The sequence below is a fragment of the Beta vulgaris genome, chromosome 4 (genome assembly GCF_026745355.1).
Source record: "Beta vulgaris subsp. vulgaris cultivar EL10 chromosome 4, EL10.2, whole genome shotgun sequence".
NCBI lineage: Eukaryota > Viridiplantae > Streptophyta > Magnoliopsida > Caryophyllales > Amaranthaceae > Beta > Beta vulgaris.
This window is the reverse complement of record NC_079205.1, coordinates 40,279,493-40,295,974: the sequence shown is the minus strand read 5'-3', so window position 1 is coordinate 40,295,974 and position 16,482 is coordinate 40,279,493. Positions and strand designations below refer to the sequence as shown.

General features: G+C 35.8%; 1 protein-coding gene across 2 annotated transcripts; it reads right to left on the bottom strand.

Annotated features, from left to right (window-relative positions):
• Positions 1-1,877: 1,877 nt before the first annotated feature.
• LOC104907702 (autophagy protein 5) lies at positions 1,878-13,533 on the bottom strand. Of its 2 annotated transcripts, XM_010696671.4 has the most exons (8): positions 13,266-13,533; positions 11,356-11,480; positions 10,722-10,788; positions 10,046-10,135; positions 7,271-7,358; positions 4,458-4,598; positions 3,658-3,789; positions 1,878-2,388 (listed from the first exon to the last, which is right to left on the bottom strand). In XM_010696671.4, exons 1-8 carry the CDS (start codon positions 13,377-13,379, stop codon positions 2,048-2,050), a joined length of 1,098 nt encoding a protein of 365 aa, XP_010694973.2. In that variant the 5' UTR covers positions 13,380-13,533; the 3' UTR covers positions 1,878-2,047. The 2 variants fall into 2 exon arrangements, with proteins under 2 accessions (XP_010694973.2, XP_057250279.1); XM_057394296.1 differs by lacking the exon at positions 11,356-11,480.
• Between the last annotated feature and the right edge of the window lie 2,949 nt (positions 13,534-16,482).

Sequence of the window (16,482 nt, the reverse complement as noted above, 5' to 3'; positions counted from 1 at the left end):
CCAAAAAATATGTGTTCATCCGTAATTTATTGTTGAACATTCAAAGACATATTTTTGTACATCTAGAAATGTCAAAAAATAACTAAGGGTATTTTTTATAAAGAAAAAATCCCTAAAAATATGTGGCACGTATGTTCACCAGTGAAAAGTGTGCCATATAGCCTGGTTCATTAATTATTATGAGAAAACAATAAGTGTTCATGTGCGTGTACGTTGCGACATGTCATTTGTGAAGTGAAGCGTAGCACGTGGCAGGATAACATTTATGGGCCACCTGTTTGAATATATATTATAGATATTAATCATCGATTAGCCGAAATTATGAAATGTTAATATGTTGAAAATATATTTTGAGATGTATTTTAGGGTTTTTCTATGTAGTGCCCCTATATTTTACAAAATTCTACATTGTACCCGACACTTTTGAGCGTTCCACATCATACCCCTAAACATTTTCAACATCATACAAAATACTCTTACTAATGGAATTCCTAACCCAGACCCCATTCAACCTTGAATCTTTGAGGATCATAACCCAAACACCAGTCAACTAACAAAACTCAGCAACCTTATCCTATATCTCTATTATATAAGGCAGCATATGGAAGAAATCAAAAAATAGAAAAAGAAAAAAAAAGGAATAACGACTTGTTTCATTTAAATGAAAAAATGGGGAAAAAAAAATACCACATTTAAAGTGAAATGCAGTTTTTTGAAAAAACAAAATGCAAATATAGCTATTCTACACAATTAATTTAATTGCTTTCGCACGCATTGTGTGTATTTAACACTAGTCCACATGGTAAGAAAGCCCCAAAATCTATTGTTTGGCATTTTGTCTAAGGAAATTTTGTGCAACTTTCAGAAAAAAAGTTTAGAGGTACAATGTGCAAATAAAGTTCAAAAAGGTAGGGAACAATGTAGAATTTCGCAAAACACAATGGTACTACATAGAAAAACCCTATTTAGATATCTTGTATGCTAACATTCTCTCTTCATATAGTCCACGCATTTTTAAATAGATGTTACAATTTCACTTGCAGGCTTGCCAATGCAGAATTTTAACCATTAATATATCTAATTATCCATTACTAAAACAGTACAAAAAAATGATATTTTGAGAATATACATCGAAACACATTCAACATCATGTATGCTAATACTGCAATTCGTACATATGTCAAAAAAATATGGTCAAAGTAAAGATTGTAAATAGTGAAAAAGTCAAAATGGAGCATCTGTATAAAAAAATAGGGATTATTAGTTCGAGCTTTAGTCAAAGTGAGCCATCTTAATTGTACAAAAATGAAAATAGTTTAATCAATACTTCCTCCATTCCCTTTCTAGTTGCAACGTTTTGATTTTGACACTATTCACAAATTTTCATTTACCATTTATGATTATTTATACGTAAGGAAAATTATAGTAATGTAAATCTTAGACATTCGTTTTGATTTATATTTTCAAAATATTAACATATCAATAATTAGAAATATTAAGAATCGAAGTTATACATTGACCTGTGTGAAAACCAAAACATTACAACTAAATGTGTGTAGATAAAGTACGATAAAGGTAACATTATCTGTTGTGGTTCTTAATAAAAAAACATTAAAGAGATGTATTAGGTTGGTCTCTCATTTTATCAAATTTTATATCTACTCTTTACACGACCGTCTTAATATGTGTACCCAAACTACGTGAAAATAGAATACAAGTGAGGAAGTATCTTCTATAGTCCATCCACTTTACCCATATTTTCATCAAGAGTGGATCTTTTATACCCTACTTTAATATGGTATAGGCGTGGATAGTTATCCTTTACTCCTTTTATGTTTAGCTCATCCGTTGGCATTCATACATGTTATAGCTTTAGCTTGCAGAAAAGAGTTTTATATTCGAACTTTCTCAAAGGACAAGTGTTTACTTGATATCTACATACTAGATGAAACTTCACAATTTGCAAGTGCCAAAACAAAGACAGTAGACTGAGGAAGTGATATATATATATACAAGGTTACCCAGTCTCAGTTAAGAAATATTGTGGTCACAAAGACGAAGGTTGGACATGTATCAGATACACACATATGTGAAGGTAGTGGTCTGGGTTCATCAGGTTGTTGACTACCCAAGAGAAAGGGATCTCAGATTTTGGCTCAATACCTTGAATTCGAATGAGCTTGATTTCAGCACCTACAGATGATTGTTTGGACTTGGTATGTTCACCGACTGATGTACTCACCTCTTCTGTAAGATTTGTGTCACTGGCATCTTCTGAATCCACTTCTTTAACCTCCATTTCAATTGTTTTTTCATTGTTAATAATTCCTTCTCCAAAGTACTCAGGCAAGAGAGTCTTCATAGCATCACTTAAAGTGAAGCATTTACCTGCAGCATTCTTTGCATTTTAAGTATTTTGCTTCAGAAGAACGGACATCATTGTACAAATCATTACAAATAAACAAGTCTATAGAACATAGCTGCAGGTGAGGTGCCATGAGAACTGCTCGGTGCAAACCTCACAGCAGGCATTGGATTCTGGAATTTAGGGGTCGAGATCTGCGCACAACACAGCAATTTTACTTGACAAGTTGCTATCTCAGGTAGTGATTTATCCTTGTATCGCGCATAAATCTCATCCCTTCAATTACATGATCCAAAGATTGCTTTTCCAACTTCACACACGGGTGGTTCTCATGAGAACCTAATACCATAGCAACCTATTCATATAACTCCTATATGGAGAGGGAGACATCAAGCAGAGTAATAAAGGAAACCAAGCCGATATGACAGAACCAGCAAAGGTCCTTGCAAGATAATCCATAGACATCTAACACTGTAGTGATGTGTGATGAATCACTCATGGCAATTGGCACAAATAAACCCCCCAATCCGAAGATGGAAACATCTCGACTGAAATTCAGCTACCAAAATCAATTTCTTGACTAACATATAATTAGAGCTCTATTTGATAATTTATTTAAACAAGTCAACAATCATCTCACAGAGTGAATCTGATCTAGACAAAAACTGCTATGTTTGCAATATCACAACATATGAGTATTTTTCAGAAAATTCAAGCAACGAAGGCTTTTGGGTAAATTTTCATACGTCGCCAAAGATTTCAACCTCCAGCTGATAACATATAATAAATTAATAACAGCTGAATATGCCAGTTGACGAGTACCGCTTGAACTTTGAAAAAATGACACAAGAAATCCTAGCATGACTTATGACTGGCTGAGAACACAGTCAACACACACAGAGCTTGAAGTATTACTAACAGCAGTTTCTGACATCTTCCACACATTGGATATACTAGATCTTAACTTCCAGCTGATAACATATAATAAATTAATAACAGCTGAATATGCCAGTTTAACTGTACCACTTGAACTTTGCGAAAATGACACAAGAAATCCTAACATGACTAATGACTGGCTGAGAACACACACAGAGCTTTAAGTATTACTAACACCAGTTTTTGGCATCTTCCACACATTGGATATACTAGATCCTCAAATGACCAAACAATCAAAGACACAAGTCTGCAAAGCATAACAGGTATTTGAACTCAAAGGGAAAAGGGGGCAGACCAAAACTCAAGAAGTTAATCTGATAACAACATCCTCGATTTGAAATGATGTCTACGCTCACCTTCATCTTTATCAAGTCCAATGGGTCTGTTTATATAAGAAATTTTCTCCCAGCTATCAACCTCAGGGGCATCTTCCAAGTCATCAAACACCTCGGTAAAAATCCTAGCATACAATCGCACTGGAATTCTACCTGCAACATTAAAAGAAAACTTGTAGCTTTAGATAAGGCTGTACCAGAGAGACAGATCTTTTCTTGGATTCACGGGTACTGGTTTACTCATACTATGTTGACTAAGGTCAAATTAGATTTCAATTTTAGAGAAGAAAGTTTAAAATAAAATAACAAAAAGAGTTCAAGACGAATAACCCAATCATGCACCTTAAACATCAATTTCAGAGAAAGAAATAGGGTTCAGTATTCAAAACTTCAGGAGATCAGCTGAACTCAATTTGACACTTACTCCTTCGGAGGGACCTTCTCAAAGTAATCCAAAGGTTAATTTTTACTATGTACAGCAGACCCAGAAGAACACAACAAAGACAAGAAACTTAATACTTCAGATTATTTCAAGAAGGTCTCCCAAAACCATGGAATTATTCCTGTCAATTTTAACTAAGACATAAAAGACAAGACTAATTCATTGTTGCTCATTAAACTATTTAGCAACTTCGCAGTTCACCTCTATAGACGAAAAAAATAAAATAAAAGATTTCAAAGTGGATACAAAACTCAAGTAGATCCAACTTAACATTTGATCAGGAGAAAACAGTCTCAGTTGAAAGCTTCCATAGAACTTGAGTTATTCTAAGAGCAAAACTGCAGGTTTTCATAAACACATGTACCATAATAACATTTACCTGTTTTGGCAAGTCCAGGATTATCTGTGTTACCAGCATCAGAACAGGCTTTTAAAGATGGATACAATTTTGTTGTGTAATCATCGTCAATGGCTCCAAGCTTCAACTTTGATGTCACCTTTAGAAAAGATTCCAAATTGCCTGATACAACCAGATAGTAAACTTATTGATCCATAAACTGGAAAGCACAATATCAAAAATAAAATAAGAAGAAACAGATGCCAGAGGAAATAAAATAGTGATCAGAAGAAGGGTGCATTATGAACATTGGTTCATCAATCAAGTGCTAAATAACTTAAGAACAGAAGGCTCATGCAATTTCAGATCTGAACCATAACATCTAAGAGGAAAAATCAGAGGAAACAGCTCAATCAAAGCCAAGAAGCCACGGATCCCTCATTTAGGCTGCATCCGGCATCAGCTCTCAAGTTAGCAGTAACCTAGGTCAACCAAATATTAATCCCAACAATGTGTTCCCTAGTCAAGCTTTTGACATAGAATTTCAGATCTGAACTATAACATCTAAGAGGAAAAATCAGAGGAAACAGCTCAATCAAAGCCAAGAAGCCACGGATCCCTCATTTAGGCTGCATCCGGCATCAGCTCTCAAGTTAGCAGTAACCTAGGTCAACCCAATCTTAATCCCAACAATGTGTTCCGTAGTCAAGCTTTTGACATAGAGTTTCAAGCCTTAGATAGTGATTGCAAAAAAGCCATTTGAAGTAGCAATCAGCTAGCAATATATAGAACTGAACTGAAAGAACTCCCAAGAAAAATTTAAAAGGCTAAATAATGAGGAACATCATCTCCCAGGTATCTAAAGCATGAAGTGTCACACTTGTTTACAATAGATTACTAGCCACACGCTTGCAACTGTTACCAGATCAATATCTTATTTTCTAAATCTGAATTTCTTTTATGTTCAATTGGTGTTATTTGTAAATATAACAAAGACTTGCCCACCATAAGCAATTTAGTTTTCAAATAAATACCCAAGCATGGGACGGAGGTGCAGACAGATCTTGGACAAACACCCAGGCCAACTTTCAACAGCCTCGGAAAAAGATAACAAGCAGAAAACATACAAGTCTAAAATCTAAAACAACAGCAGAAATGACCTATTGCCTAATTCTAGAGATCTACAAGCCCATTTCGGACAAGAGAAAGAGCCAGTTCATTATCATAGTCCTATTTTTGATGAATTTTCACCCAGTTCCAACAGCAGAAAAACAGACTAATTTCAAAATTAGCTTTAATGTCAAGAAAACCTCAGATGATAAAGATTGAATCAATAGGACTGTTGCTTGCTGGTGGTGGTGGGATGGCAAAGGGACAGTATCCCAACCACACGACAATTTAACTAATATCAGTTTGTAATGGCTTAATTGTTATGTTTCCGTTAAGTTTTAACATTGTGGCACGGGCTCACAGCAGTGAAGCCTAACACATATAGACTTCTATAGAGCAAATTACTCAAAAAGCAGAATTTTTTATTGTGAAAATGATTTACATACATGGACAGATACTCAGAGAGATTATACAAAAATCAGTCATCTGATCATATCCATGATTACAGGCATTCACCTTGTGCTTCACAGTTTTTGATAGTTATGAGGTCAACAACGAGTCTCTTTCACGACATGCCATCAGAGGTATCTACATCAAATTCACATACTGTAAAAACCAGGACAATTTTCTGAAAACAGAGGAAATTCTCCTCAAGGCTTTTGGGAGCATAAATTCACAAGAAGAAAAAAATGATAATAGGAAGGGGAAAATAGGCAAGAAAAGGCTTGTCAGTTTACACCAAAAAAGTTAAGCGTTCCTCATAATTGTTTCACCAAAACCCAACCACCAACTAAGTCCTTTATTTGAATTAGGTTAGGTCCTCATAAATTTGGCCTATGCAAGTGCTGTGATCTGCAGGTCACTATCCACCAGTAACGGACAACATCCCTACAAATACTACATTTCTTCCACTTCGAGAAATGAATGGGTACTAGACTAGCCTAGAGGGCAGGGTCACTTTTGGAACTACAAATTAGTTGTTATTTTAGCTTGGGGAGGAAGGCACCTAGTTTAGTTTAAATAGGGGAGAGTAGGGAAAGACGTAAAGCAAAAAATTACTAAGTGAATTTTGCTTAGCTTAGTTTGTAGTTGGGAGTGTCCAGCCACTAGAAGGTCTAGGACTGTAAACTCACCATTTAATGATTTGATTGCATCAAACTACAATCAATCCAATGTCCCCCAATTCTCTTCTTCATTTATATATTTCTGCAGTGTTTCCAGTTTATCACAGGATTAAAATTTTGTTCCCCAAATAAATTTCTTCTGCTCCCTTCCAGAAGGGGACTTTAAAGATATGGAAGTGGTTTTTAAGGGTGGCAGCTAGCCCCAACAATGCTGAAGCAAAGAATTTATACTTTATATGGCTCGAAGAGACTAGAAGGTAGTTGCTCGTTTCAATGAATGGCAACCAACGGCTCAACAATATGCTTCTCTGATTTCTCATTATCTGATCAACTGTATTTCCACAGCAGTTTGAAATCACAGGAAGCAAAATATACTACTTTCTCCGGTCTTTTTTTCGTTGCAATACTTGCCTATTTTGGATGTTCTAAAAAAGATGCATCATACCTTTTGGTGTATATGTGTTCTTTCTTTCTCTCTCCTCGTCACATGGACAACTTTTCCATCGTTCTTTAGCTCTCTCCTACCACATGGGGCTCCTAAAATACCGTTCATCCCCCATGTTGCAACTAAAGAAACCAGGAAGTATATGTTTCTCTAACCTTATTGAATAGCTGCCTTACCATTTAAAACAGAACGCCACAATTCCAACTGATCTGACTGTGACATGTTCATAATATGCTTGCAGTTACCATTAATTATGTAGGCAGCCTGACAAAACAAGGACAATCATCAATTATGTAATACATACTAGCAGCAAGAAAATAGAAGTATAAGACATATCAACTTCCAGAGAGAGTTAATAAAGAATGACAGTATGACATGTACAAAATTAATTATGATTCTCAGCCACAATATAATTAAGCAACTTTTTCTTGGTATTTCACAAAGACCTTGACATTACTTTTCTTACACTTAAGCATCCATAAGTTAAGAATTTTGTTTACACAGCTACTCCCATGCAGGGCAGTAAAGCCAACTAGGAATATTAAACAACAAATTAATGTCATCTGCAAGGGAATTAGTGATACAAATTAATATTTTCATCTATGGCATGTAAGGCAGCATCCATAAGTTAAGAATTTTGTTTACACAGCAACTCCCATGCAGGGCAGTAAAGCCAACTAGGAATATTAAACAACAAATTAATGTCATCTGCAAGGGAATTAGTGATACAAATTAATATTTTCATCTATGGTATGTAAGGCTGCTGAACATTTCAGGAGAAAAGTTGTTCAGTTAGTGGGAAAATACAGTTTCTATAAATTATTTCATATATTATGCTAGTATTGGGCACTTGAGTTTTGAAAAGAACAAATTAAAGACTTAAAATATAAGGAAAGATAGATGCTATTGCAATCTTTGGCTGTAGTTGCTGAGAGAATACAATCATTGGTATACTTTAGTTCAATAATCTCATGGACTATATATATTGGACCTGATGGAGCTTTTAGTACTACTAGATTCACGCACATGGCAGAGATTAAAATATAAGGAAAGATAGATGCTATTGCAATCTTTGGCTGTAGTTGCTGAAGTTTAATAATCTCATGGACTATATATTGGACCTGATGGAGCTTTTAGTACTACTAGATTCACGCACATGGCAGAGATTGACAAGCATAACTGATTCAATTTACGGTTGTTGTTGGAAGAAAAGAGTTCCCCCATGAAGAGAAGAGCTTGACAAGTATTTTTTTTAAGTTAGGATCCCTAGGGTTTAAGCAGCCTAAGCCGGAGAAAAACTGAGTACTTAGAGTGCATATTTAGTACTCAAAGGAAGCTCGGCGAAGATGTACTGCCACTAGACAGCAAGGCGTTAATCTTAAGTGTGTGAATCAAGTAATTTGTATCAAGCTCTCAGAGGAACTTATAGCATTTCTTTTGCATATTGTCATTTGGAACTCTATCCGTTGGGCGTTCCCACCTATTCATCTCAACACACACACCTCTACCACACCCATTTAATGTAATCTTGACTCTTGATATCCTGACCATATATTATTGATGAGCATGAGCCTTTCAATAGAATTTTATCTTCAATCTTAGAGGTACCCTATGGTCTCACAATAATCAAGTTGCTGCTCTTTATTTAAGCCACCCAGAATTGTGTCATATCTTGGTCGATCTCCTTATTCCTCTCAGAGGAAGTAATAGAGGATACGAACAAAAAGCAAATGTAGAAACATATAGCACTTGATAAAAGCGAAAGGAGGATGAGGATGTTTGTGGACAATCAGGGAGATATACTCTTGCTTCATGCACCCAACCTCATCCTTTGGGAAAAAGTCTTTGATATTGTTGTTGTTCTTGGAAGAGAAGAGTTCCCCCATGTCTCAAATATATTGCTTATTTTTAGCAACTCTTTTCTTCCTTAATCTACAGGAAACCCACAATGCCAAGTAGACCCCCTCTACAAAGATCCAACTATTGATTAACTCAAGATGGTCAAGACTTCGAGGTTTCTTCCTAAAGAAGTCTCTCATGACGTATAACCATAGACAGATATAAATTAGGGTGGTGGTAATGACAAAAATAGAGAGGCCTGAGAAGTTTGAAAAAAATCCTTCAAGGTATAAGTCATGATTTTGGGGAAATGCTCCTAAAGTTGGGACTATAATAGTTGAGATTATTTGGAGAAGGACAGAAATAGATAAGACTATTCGTGTCAAGTTTTTGTAATCTTAATGATAATCAGATCTCACGACAATGTCCAAGATTCAAAATTATCAAAAATAAAATGGTGCTGATGATAATTTGGAGTGAACATTCTTACTCTTTTCTAGCACTTACATGAAATCCATCTACTTCCTCCGTTTCAATTTAGTTGTCACTTTCATTTTGGGTAGTAACTTCTCTCTATCTCTCTCCTATCACATGGGACCCTTTTATTTTCTTTCTTTGTCGCTCTCCTCTCCAAAATTGCTTAGGAGTACGTGATTTCAAAAGTGTCACAACTAAATTGAAACTAAATCTTAAAGGATGTTCTCCGGCGATCGTTTGGCACCGTGAATTTTTCTAGAGCATATGAAAGAGGTGCAATGTGCACCGGTGCTGAATTTTATGATTGGAAGCACAACTATGACTGCAGTAGCAAGAGGAGAACAAGAACAAGAGCACTATCTCTCTCTGAACTTTTAGCGCATCACAAAAAAAAAAACCAGCGAGTTGGTCAACCAGCATTTTCATCACAAGAACAAGAAAAAGAGCATTATCCCTCTCTGAACTTTTAACGCATCACAAAGGATACCAGCGAGTGATGGTCAACAACCATTCTCATCAGTGATAAGTACATGCACTTATAAAATAGATGCCCTTCGGCCTTCACAAGGATGTATGTACAGGGAATACATATGTCTTCCAGCGCCAAAATGTATTTGTTCATCCATGCAACTTACCTCTTTAAGAGAATTTATGAAGTTCCACTTAACAGCATCTTCACCTTCGCATGGGGTCAGTGTGTTACTCGGATACCCTCTGAAATGCACCTGTAAAAAATTCCTAAAGATCAATGCAAAGAAATGAAGATGAATCACTAAGTACCTGAAAGGCATACAGCATTACAAGATAGTGATTCAATCTGAACATACAAGCATACAAGCAATAAACTAATGAGTTTAAAATTAATTTTATTGGTATAAATTATAGTTATGAGAAAATATATCTAGGCCAGAAGCAAAATTGATGTTTCCCATATGCAGTTATAATTCAACCTATATGACGAAGTAGAAAAAACAATTTAGCAACAGGCTTTAACCTTATAATTTGGGGAAAAAACAACCGCAAACTGAAGAGACAAAGTATCCTTACAAAAACCAACTTGAGATGACAAACGAATAGGTGTAAACTACAAATCGTACAGTCCATCAAAAACCATAAATGCGTAAGAAACACTAACGACAATAATGCAGCTAATGCTTCCCTAGATTAAAACATCAAACGTCTGAAATCCTACTGTTGCTTTCTAGCCAATGCGGTTATGCAATATATATATTGAAAAAAAAGAAGCAAAGTTCACATATACAGTTGTGTGTTTCAATGCAGTCATATATAGATTTTTCAAAAGATTTATACCGTAAGATTCCAAGGTCTCTCAGGCTCAGCACACAAGAGATCAAAGAGAACACCGGTTGGTATGTACCTGTTCAAGACACACAACCATCATGACAAATACAGATCTAATATCCGATGATGATTACAGGCAAGGGAAATTTCTGCACTAAATCCCTCTCCGACTATTTCTGCATGCCTTTCCTCTGTGCATATGAATCATTAACTACACTAAAATGTTTTAACTTTACAGAACTGAAACGAAAGAAACTTAACTGCAAAACAAAAGAGACCTATCTAATTGCCAGATGACTCGGCATCTCTAACTGACATCTTGGTACATTGTACCTTATGTCAAACTCCCTTCTTAGCCTATGTTTCTCAGACTCCCTAAAGATTCTGGCATTCTGCATCCAATAGAAGCATCTAATACTAATATTGGATCTTAGCTATATCCTCCAGATTATCTTAGATTTTTAGCTATGTTTGAATGTCTCTAGGCAAGTACCATAAATGCAATAGATATTTGATAAATTATATTTGAGAATCAGAGTAAATAGCACGTAAAGCTGATCCACGAACACTCAAGTTCATGAATACAATGACATTATTATCCAAATTCAAGGCCTAAATTGATGACTTAAGTCCAGAACTATACCATTTCAAGGCTAACCCCTTGTACTCAAACCAAACAGTATCGTCCCCTGGAGGAAGTGTGCTGTTGAAGAGGGGTTTCATTTGAGGCGCTAAGAGTGGCAGATAACCTATCCGTGAAGCCAACATCTGTAGCACCAAAACATGCAGCATACATAAAAAATTGGAGAAAAAAAAAAACAAAGAAAATATTCTGTTGTGAATAAAACAAAGAAAGCTCTATAGATAAAATAAGGAGTAAGCAAAAAAAAAAGACAACCAGCTGCTAGAAGCTTATTGAGTAAGGACAAAGAAGATATACAAATAAGTAATATTGTGTATTATGACATAAGTATTTTGACATAACTCATATGATCATCATATCATCCTGGTAGGGCCTCACTTTTTAGGCTTTTATATACTGGGTCTAAAGAGATGACAGAGCAACTGAACAAAGGGGAAAAAATCACCACAAAGTATAAGGATGTTGATTTTGGTGGAGTAGATTGTAGCAATAGAAGTATCGAATACGTCGTTTTTTTCACTTATCATAATTTCCTCCTTCATCAGTCAGCCGTCTCTTGTTGAACTAGGTTAGTAGGCCCTTAACTCCCAGACCTGAAAGCTCACCCGCTTCCTTACTCACTGGCACTGAAACTAGATCCCTTGCCAACTTCTTAAAAAAACCCCGGAAACTCCACCTCCAACTCAATCTCCAGGGAATGAAACTGGCCCTATTAATACTGGGTATTTCATATGGCTAAGATAATTTCTCCAGATGTGCGAGTTGAGCAAATGCCAAATGCATGACTAGGATGAATATCTCGTAGCTAGCTTTCTACAAAACCTCTTTCAGAGATGTGCACCAACTATGGACAGTCTCTTCTATGATCTCAGTTGCCTCCCAAGTGGATCACATTATTCACATATACTAATTACCCTATTGTTTCACAAATTTTGAAACATACACTGAACAAGCATCATGACTCCTGATGTATTTTGCAATTTCTATTTGAAGAGACCATATTAGCATTAGCTGAGCACCTAAAAATCAAAACTAACAACATCATCACATATAGCACTAATAGCACCCAGATACTTGGTACCAATGTCTATCAATTAGACAATGGCAAATGCACCTATTGAACAGTGCTACACTCATACTTTCAAAGTACCATCTCCTCAACAACAGACTATACTCATCATTTCGAAACACCGAGATCAACTTGTACTTCGGTCATGCTTGGAATAAGAGGAATGGATTAAGGAGTAACAGCAATCAATTAGAGGCTAAGATAAGGGGAGGTTGGACAATGGACGGCTGGAGGTGATGGTTAGAACCAGATGGAGGAATCTGTAACCCCCGTTCGGAGTAAGTTATTACTCTTGGTCTCAGAAGCAGCAGATAAACCTATTCAACCAATTTGGCATATACCCCCATTTCAGGTAATCTAGAACCCCTCCCGAACTACTTAACACAACAGTTCACCTTCTAGAGTAGCACTCCATAATTGATTTTACCCAGTGAACGATTCCGAACAGTACAAGCACGGGCTTAAATAGAAACCCATTAAATCTTTACTCAACTCCACAGCATACAGAGTTACAGACTACAGTCACCTCCAAATGAACTCACTAAAGAGATCAGCAATCATAAGGGGAAACAAATTAAGATTTAAATGGGAATCTAAACTAGTAACTAATAATCTAGGATAAACCCAACAAACCCAACTCTTTATAAATTCATAATAGGCAACTACTTGCATTGACTTGTTTACACGAAAAGATTCAACTAAATTAACCCACCAAACAAAGAATTAGAGATTGTTGAAACCATAAGTATGGAACTACAAACATCATATTCAATTACCAAAAGAGAAAACCCAAACAAAGAAAGTTCAATAATAATCAAAATATATGAGAAAGATTGCACACCAAAACTGGAGGAGGAGGAGGAAGAGTGGTGACTTCAGAATCGTGAAGATGAATCTGAAGTGGTATGGCTCCTTTCCAAACATACTTCAGGGCGTCTGTTCCTACGTTCTCCATTGCCTCCTGTAGTCCTCCCTCTCTCTCTCTCTCTCTCTCTTACTATCTCTCTCTTGATGAAAGTTTGTCAAAACGCCCCAACCGAAGCGATCAAACTGCCGGGAAAGCCTGGGTTTGGACTTTGGAGTGTTGAACACGACGAAATACCCATTTTGGCCATTTACAAATTTACTTCCTACCCATCTTTTTCTATTTCAACAATTGGATTTTTACATTATTCACCCATGGGCTCATCATCTAGTGATCTATACTTTGAGGAAAAATATAGTCATGTGTAGAGACGGACTCACGTGAGGTTTGGGTGGTGTGGGCCTCCCAATTTTTTTTTTGCAAAAATTATAGTTAAAAATATGTAAAAGAAAAAAGGTTGAAGTGAAACGTTGGACTTTATGTAGTACGGCAGTAGTATATCATCATTTTATCCGATTCGCATATTCCAAAACCTAAAACCAAGAAAAAAGTGCTTATTGCCTATTGAGCCCAGTGCCATTTCGCGAAGGTCTCATTATGACCCGAGATTTCAGTATTAGTCATTTGGAAGTCGAAATTGATGCTCGGGCTTTGAAAATCATGTTATATGGGGCTGAAAACTATCCACATCATGAACTTGTTATCATAAGTGATGTTATTAAAGTTCATCATGGAAGAGGGAACTTCCTCCATACGAAAAGAGATATAAACGTGGTGGCTCACAAACTAGCCAGATTTGGGATAAAAATGGAGGCACATAAGAAGACTCATTTCACTCCCCCTGCTTGTATAATAAATGACTACATCAAAAACCTTACTTCCGAGAATAAATCCAAGAGGTGGGATCCAAATGCCTACTGCAAGTACCACTGAGGGAATGGACACCCAACATCTGCGTGTTAGATCTTAAAGAATCATCTACAGGATACGGTTAAAGACAGTAGATTGTCAATTCCGCATGCAGCAAAAGTCAGCAATAGTGGCCACCCCTTGGGAAGTGCCTAAATAATGTCAGGGCTTAATCATTTAATGCTAGTTTTCTAGGTTGAGTCAGACGTCCCTCCTTAGCTCCTTCATTTCCTTTCCCGTCGAGTCTATGTCCTTTAGGACTTTAATTTTTATCAGCCTTGTTCTATATATTTCTAATTAATAAAATAATTTCATTTTCATTGGGCATCCATCATTTTTATTTATGCTTCTAATTCAATGATGAAACCTAAATCACCTAATGAACTTGACTAATAATCATAAAAAGAGATCTGAAATTTTAAAAATGGTAAAAAAAAAAAAAAGAGGACATACTTTAGATAAGGAGTTATTCCCCTCTCCCTTCCATAAGCCATCATCCTTAAACCATCATCTCCATGATCATAAACCAAACAATCCCTTCAACATCAAAGCTCCACAAATAGCCTTCAAGCCTTCCACTACCCATAACCAAAAACTTGTGTGCAAGCCTTACTAAAAAAAACGATTAGTGCAGGCAAAAAAAAAAAAAAAAAAAGTATATTGAACCCTAGTTTTGATAATGACAAAAGAACAAAGATGCAAACTAAGTATTGGACTAACAAGTTGTTAAAGTGAATCAATTTCAAGGTATCAATAAAAGGAACAAAGAGAATACTAAGTCAAAGAAAAAATCAAGTTTGGATTTTGAAGACTAAGTGAAGATGTTCAAAGATTTGATACCGGAGACATTGGAACAAGAAGACCAAAGCGAGGCTTTTTGTTTCTAGTTCCAATGTAAAAGAACGAGTAAGAATGGTAAGGAACTGTGGCGATTTAAAATGAGAATGAGTGTTTGTTCTTTTGTAAGGAAAAGACGAACCGACGTTGTCACAATAAGTTAAAGGAACTAGACTTAGGATGAAGCAGTACAACGGTTTAATTATGTCTGTTGAGTAATTTATGTCTAGATTCTAGGTAACCGTTTTATTTAAGTAAAAAATATGATTTTAAGGAAAGTCTTTTTAAGGAAAAGATTTTATTTTTATAAAGAAAATAATATCCTTTTCGGTTTTATGGAAAATACTTTTAAAGATAATATTTTGGTAAAAGGATTTTATTTTGGTTTTTTTTAATTCAATCAGATTTTAGAAATACTGATTTAAGTGGTTGCTAAAATTAAGGGAGCAATATCATGTTTATCTCCAACGTTTAACAGTGATCATTGAGATTTTGGGTTTAAGGAGAAACATGTTCCTCCGAGTAAGGAACATCATGGTATATTGGTTATATCACTGACACATGTTTTATTCCCACATTTTAAGTTATTACCACTATAAATACTAGTGTCTAACTAAGTTCCAATTTGCATCTGACCAAGTAATTTAGTGAGTTTAAATAAGTAAAGTATGTTAGTGCCTTCATTCTCTCATAAAAGTCATTTGTTCCTCACCTTCTTACTCTATTCCACAAGCTATTAATGATCAATTGTGTCTTGGTTTTTGGGGTAAAGGGACTTTGAGTGAAGTTCTGTAAGAGAGAAGCTTTGAGTGAAGCGAGTTAAAGTGAAAAAAACTTAAGTGAAGTTGAGAGGAACAGTTGTTAAGGGAACAGTTGTTCAGGAACTTGAGTTTAGGAACTTAAGGTGTTGCCCGTGAGTAGAATTAGGTTGTAGAAAAGTTGTTTGGCCTAATTAGTGAAAGTGTTGAGTTTAAAATCTCTAGTCGTCGAGGTTGTTTCTTCTTGTTGGGCCCAAGAAGTTTCACTACAAAAAAATTGGCTATAGAGGCACATCATCTTGCTGAGTTGCCTCTGAAACCCCCTTTTAGCATCACATAAACATAGTTGCCTCTAAATTATATGGTTTTTAGTGTCAAGTATATATTCTGGTGCCTCTAACGATAGTTTTCAGCATCAGATGTATGTTGGTTGCCTCTAAAACCATGTTTTTAGCATCACATGAATATTAGTTGTCTCTAAATCCATATTTTTAGCATCACATGAATTTAGTTGTTTCTAAAGCCATTTTTTTAGCATCAACTGTAGTTAGTTGTCTCTAAAGCCATGTATTTAGAGTCACATGAATTTAGTTGTCTCTAAAGCCATTTGTTTTATCATCCATTGTAGTTAGTTGTCTCTAAAACCATGTATTTAGCGTCACATGAATTTAGTTGTCTCTAGAGCCATT